The sequence below is a fragment of the Gouania willdenowi genome, chromosome 16, assembly GCF_900634775.1.
Source record: "Gouania willdenowi chromosome 16, fGouWil2.1, whole genome shotgun sequence".
NCBI classification, from domain to species: Eukaryota; Metazoa; Chordata; class Actinopteri; order Blenniiformes; family Gobiesocidae; genus Gouania; species Gouania willdenowi.
In genome coordinates this window covers 17,826,765-17,832,791 of record NC_041059.1, presented here as the reverse complement: position 1 = coordinate 17,832,791, position 6,027 = coordinate 17,826,765, and the positions used below count along the sequence as shown (strand labels likewise).

Sequence of the window (6,027 nt, the reverse complement as noted above, 5' to 3'; positions counted from 1 at the left end):
GTGCGTTTTATACTACTGTTACATAATAGGTTGGGAATGTGTACTGGGGCACCTTCCTTCTGTTATGTTCTGGACTGCATTCCATTGGGTTTTATGGCAGTGTCTAGGATAAAAGAATTGTTTGGACACTGAAGCAGCTGTTGCAAGCTTACAGTCAATTAAAGGTTCATCAGCCTTTATGAACGTTAAAGCCAGGACTATAGTTCCTCTACTTTGATGACACTGACACAAGTTGACAATTGATGTGTAATTATCATTGCTGTCTAATTAAGGTCTGTTGTCAAGGAAGGTCCGTCCAAAAATAAGATCAAAGATGCTGGTGAACCTCGTGAGCTTTGGTCAGACAGACAGTGACAGAAGGGACATCTCACACATGACAAAACACAAGTGCTATCCATCAGCCACAGTCGCCCACTATACACTATACGCCCTCACATACATGAGGGTGATAGTAACTGATTACAAGTACTCACGTTACTGTACTTTAGTTGAAGTGAAGTAATGCATTACATTTCTACACCCAACCGTTACTGAGTAAATGTTTCATTTTTGTTTTAAAATGATCAACGGACATTGTGAAACTACAAAAAATGAAATAACCAAACAACAATCAAATGCATCACATCATAGTTGACCAACCAGATTAAATGTAAATAATGGACGGCGCAAAAATAGCATTGAAGAGTGGTTATTTTCTCAGTTTGAGTTCATAAATGTAGCTATTCTTCGAGAATTTTTTTCATTTTGAATTGAATTCATTGTTATTTTTTTTTTTCAAAAAAGAATTGTACATTTAGACAAACTTTTTTATACAGATGAATATGTGAAAAATAAATTAAGATCCAAGGTTTTATCTCTTGCTTTTTAAGTTTATACACGAGATGTTTACTGATGATTTATTACCAGAAATAAACTTGTGTGTGTGGGACGAGAAAGTTAATTGTAACTTTTGTACTTGAGTATTTTATGTAGGACTTACTTGTAATTGAGTACAATTTCAATCAAGTAACAGTACTTCTACTGATAGGAAATATCAGTACTCTTTACACCTCTGCTATCTACATATATTAAAAGTTTCTTTTTTAAGCATTGCAATAGTTTAATTTTAAAAGCTTTCTTCACATTTTTTATGTTTGACTTGTTTTCCACAGCTTACAATCATTACAGTATCTTATCAGTGTTGTTGGTGAAGACATTTTTAAAGTTCATCACTATGCATTCTGATTTACTGCATGACCTTCTGTGTCAAGAATACACTACGTGCAGATACATCATGTTCCTGGCCCAATGGTGAGGTCAGCAGTCATGTTCGGCATGCACGTGTTCTTCCTGTTAGCGATACATAGCTTGTCATTTAAGCTTTGACAGGGACTAGGGACTAAAGTTGGTGCTGATTATGTTATGACTCATGAAGGATGACAGAGGAGTAGTCACACTTGACAGAATTAAGATATCAGATTTCACAACAGGCGCCCGCGGAAGTCCGGCTCATGGAACCTATGCAAGAATGGAACAGTGAGTAGTCTTCAGAAAATAGCTCACTGATCAGTCCCCTAAATCAGAATCCTATTTTAATATTTAGTCACAGTCAACCATAAGAAAACAAACAAACTTTCGTCATTTTTTTTTATTGATCACTCATCAGTAAACATGAATGAAGAAAACATCATTTTATACCTATTACTGTCACACTATCATTGTGATCTCAATTACTGTCTATTGCTAAAGCTATCTTTTTGTCACTGATTTCGACAGAAAACAATGCCTATCACTTTCACTGCAGTTCTGCACAAAAAAAACACATACTGTAGCTTGGTCCGTTGACGTGTCATTTAGTGGATTTAAAAAAAATGTTGTAGAAAAAAAATCCTTAAGGAGTGCCAAGTGGAATTGTGAAGGAGATATAATCTCCAACCTCTCCCCACTCTGCTCGGAAGCGCTGGAAAATGGTAATCCATGTAGTGAGTACCGTTACCCATACCAGCAACCCCAGTGCTGAGCGTTTCACATCTGAACAGAAAAACACACGAGAATGACTGTAAAAACCATTCCACATACCAGTGCATTAAAACTGATTAACAGGAAGTGAGAGTGTGACACATTGACTTCCTGTCACCAATTATTTTGTGCCACAATAAGCAACTATTTTCCCAATTTTTTTTTTTTTTTTTAAGAAAAAAAATTCAAAAACATTATGAAAAAGTTGTTAATTATCTAACGTTAATAAACACATAACAATGTGGGTGTCCAAAAATTAATCATACTTGTTTGTATTATAGTACAGCATTATATCGACAAGCAAAAGCAAATTTGTCAGAAAGAAAGAAAACATCAGTTGTTTAATGTTGAACAGAAATCAGAGTTTATGTGATGTTTACAGAGTCCCCAAAAATACAGTAAATATCGTAAAACTCACATGATTTAATTTGGAGCTGTTCACTGTAGGCTGGTTTTATAAAGGCCTCCTGGAAAAACCAAACAACATTGACGAGCCACAGGAACGGAAGGAAAGCGAAACCAACTGAAAGAAAAGTCGGATGACAAGGTTACTGTTATTATTAAAGTTTCATTTAAGTCCTTGCCAAACAAGATCCTTCAAGCACTTAATATATACTTGATCCCACACGTATAACACACACATCCACCCTCACAGTGTATAATTTTAAACTAAACACTCCAGGAGTGCTACCAATAGGCACAATTGATAAACCAGACAAGAAATACAATGAAAGCCCCATGCAACACTTTAGTAACAACTTCCAGGAATTATTAATAAATGTGATTCTAAGCATTAACAATTCTGACAATGGTCAGCTATTTAAAATTCAACAAGATTACCCATTAATATCCTCATTAATGATGATACAATAAGTCGAAATGTGAATTGTGATGAAATGCGCAACCAGGAAGTGATCCAGATGAAACTCATTGAGGTAATTGAGGAACCAACCTGACATAATTAAGTGAAATTTCATAATGATCGATCAATTACAAACAGATATGATTGTTTACAATCATGAGAGAGAAGGATTTTATTTATTTTTGAATCAGTATATTGATCCAGATCCTCTCCAAAATGCAATGGAATCTTTTATAGTGTAACGACTAACTTTGATTCAAATGTAGGCAAAATCTGTTGGATACTTTTTAATTCAATCCTAGTAATAGTCAAACAAACGCCGGTGAAAATATTACCTCCCTGTCAGAGGTAATTCATTTGTACTTTGGTACTCTCAGTTTCTAGCTTGTATTTAGGGGTGGGAATCTTTTAGCCTGGTGATAAGCCACACCCACTTCCCAACTTTTTGTAAGAAAACCTGTATTAAACATTGAACAATACAAGGAGATTAGGATGGATTCCAGGTTAAGAATCTTTAGGCTCCTCACAATTAAATTGATTACAATTAAAGGGACTGCCATTTGATTATAAATCGATGCATCTCACAGCAGTTCTTTGTTTCTCACCACGACCACTAATAATTAGCTGTTTTTAAAAACACAGCAATTGCATTCAGATACAGGAGACAAATATACCCTTTTATATCTGTAAGGTGTAGAGTGTTCAGTTAGAACTACATGGTAAAGTGCCAACGTAGCAGTATCCTTTAGGGGTGTCCCGATCCGATATTGATATCAAATATCAGTGCGATATCAGCCAGAAAACGAATATCGGATTTTATCGGATTGCATCTAAAATCTCAGATATAAGCACTTCGTTATGTTTTTGTTGTTTTTGTCCCAATTGCTGACCATTGTTCTCTGTTTGAGTAACATCACTTGATCAAGCCTTTTCTAATATTGCACACTACAAAATAAGTAATAAAAGTATGTATGATTCGTGCTGATATCGTATCGCATTGACCAACACTCAAGGCTGCAATATCGGTACCATATCGGAAGTGAAAAAGTTGTATCGGGACATCCCTAGTATCCTTGCTTGTAACAAATACAATAAACAAAAACTAAACAAAAAAGGCTGTTCTAAATGATATATACAGTTTATTATATATAATAAAGTAAATCAGAAACTCAAGTACTATTAGTGCTTATCAAATATCCATCAATCTGTTACAATATCCTACAGTATCATGCATAACTTACCATTCAAATAAACGATTGTTGGAAATGTATGAATTAATTATCATTATTACTTTTTTTTTTAATAATGAAGCATCGATTATGTCTCACTCCCACCCCTACTTGTATTACAGCAAAGTTTCAATCATTTAAATGATACACATGAAATAGTTATTGCAAAAAACACCTGACTAAACTAAATATCAAAACTTCATTGTGATTAATGAAATGAGTGTATGTTATGTTATGTTATATTATATTGTCACTCCCTTGCAGTTGGTTGCAACGTGGCAATCAATATTTTGCACCCCAACCCACAACTTATTTCATGAAAATTAAAATCAAATTCTCACTCAGGTAATACTTTCTGCATAGACCTAACTTCTCCTCATTGGGCAGCCGTTCCAAGTTCATTATGGCTCTCTATTGAACTCTGAAAGGCAAAGAACACAGTTCACAAATTAGAAGAAAAAAAATCTTCATAACATACATAGATACAGTTAAGTCATTTCCTCCTGGGATCATTAAACTATATTCTGATTCTGAGGGAGATATGAATGTTTACAGCTAATCCTTTCAGTCTTCACTTGGTGACCACTGTAACAAATTAGTATGATAATACAATATATCACAATATTATATTAAAGTATTATAAATTGATTATTTCAACTATCAATAGACCAACCTCCTCGTGTCTTGTGATCGCAGTCAGATGAGGGGAATTCTCTACAGGCTAACGTTAGCAACACTAGCCTACCATTAGCTTTTAGCATAATACCAAAGCGTTCCGACAGCTGTAAGCATAAACAACGTGTACCTACTTACAAATCATATGTATATGTTTAAAGACAAAAAAATAGACTTACGAAAAATAAGTTGCGAGAAGAAACTAGAAAAACAAAACACTTCCTGGGGAGTGAAATTACTCTTCTTTGTTGGTATTACGCTGCTCTGCACTGCATACCGCCATCCAGAGCCGTATAGAGATCGAGTCGCGACAACTCCCTTCACTCCAATGGTCCGTTTTTTTTTTTTTTTTTTTTTTTTTTTTACAGATATGGCGGTCCATGGAGCCTCAAAATCGTTCCCGGAAGTGAGCAGTTGACTGTTGCAGCGCAATGAAGCCAAAGCGGATTAGACAATTTGTGATGCACTTTTGAACGGTAAGATGTTTAAATAATCATATTGGATATTATTATTATTATTATTATTATTATTATTATTATTATTATTATTATTATTATTATTATTATTATTATTATTATTATTATTATTATCGTATCTAATAACTTCCGGGAACAAATTCAGTCTACATGAATCACGTGACGGTCAAGCGTTTCGAACTTCCGTTATCGCAACTCTCTCTATATACGGCTCTGCCGCCATCTAGCGTTAATTCTGCATTTCTCGTCATAAGTATACACTTCTAGCTGTAAATCTTTTCATTTTCTGCACGAGTATAAGCACAAATTGTGTTGGTGTGTTTTACTCCAAATGTACATATACGTATACTATTTGATATACTATTTATTTAAATGTTCACCTGCACTACTCATCGCTGCACTATTGTACTATTATCCTGTTATTATTATTATCTTCTTATATTATCCTATTTAGTTTTACACATAGTAGTTTTTAACAACTGTTTATATATGTTGTAGTTGATTGTTATTATTTAATATTTACATTGTTAGAGAGAGCAAAATTCACCAAGTCCTTGTGTGTATAACATATATGGCCATTAAAGTTGATTCTGATGTTCTACTATTAAAGAAACCTTTAATGTAAATTATCAGTCTTGCAAACCTTTTTTTTTTTTTTTAATTATTAGTATTTACTGACGTGCATTTATGTGCAGTATCTTTTAAAAAAACAGTTTCAAAAGGAGTATTGATATTTGATATATATATATATATATATATATATATATATATATATATATATATATAT

General features: G+C 33.7%; 1 protein-coding gene across 2 annotated transcripts; it reads right to left on the bottom strand.

Moving 5' to 3' along the window:
• Positions 1 to 1,612: 1,612 nt before the first annotated feature.
• psenen (presenilin enhancer, gamma-secretase subunit) lies at positions 1,613 to 5,097 on the bottom strand. 2 transcript variants are annotated; one of them, XM_028470204.1, is made up of 4 exons: positions 4,944 to 5,097; positions 4,431 to 4,510; positions 2,417 to 2,521; positions 1,613 to 2,010 (listed from the first exon to the last, which is right to left on the bottom strand). In XM_028470204.1, the coding sequence occupies exons 2-4, from the start codon at positions 4,489 to 4,491 to the stop codon at positions 1,871 to 1,873; spliced, it is 306 nt and encodes a 101-aa protein (XP_028326005.1). In that variant the 5' UTR covers positions 4,492 to 4,510; positions 4,944 to 5,097; the 3' UTR covers positions 1,613 to 1,870. The 2 variants fall into 2 exon arrangements, with proteins under 2 accessions (XP_028326005.1, XP_028326006.1); XM_028470205.1 differs by lacking the exon at positions 4,944 to 5,097 and adding an exon at positions 4,763 to 4,937.
• Positions 5,098 to 6,027: the final 930 nt, after the last annotated feature.

What these genes read in the sequence shown, in the direction of transcription:
- psenen (XM_028470204.1), bottom strand. Translation starts at nt 4,491, where the DNA reads ATGAACTTGGAACGGCTGCCCAATGAGGAGAAGTTAGGTCTATGCAGA. An exon ending in ATGCAGAAAGTATTACCTGA is followed by an intron (nt 2,522 to 4,430) that starts GTGAGAATTTGA and finishes CTTTTCTTTCAG; the next exon opens with TTGGTTTCGCTTTCCTTCCG. An exon ending in ACAGCTCCAAATTAAATCAT is followed by an intron (nt 2,011 to 2,416) that starts GTGAGTTTTACG and finishes TTTTCTGTTCAG; the next exon opens with ATGTGAAACGCTCAGCACTG.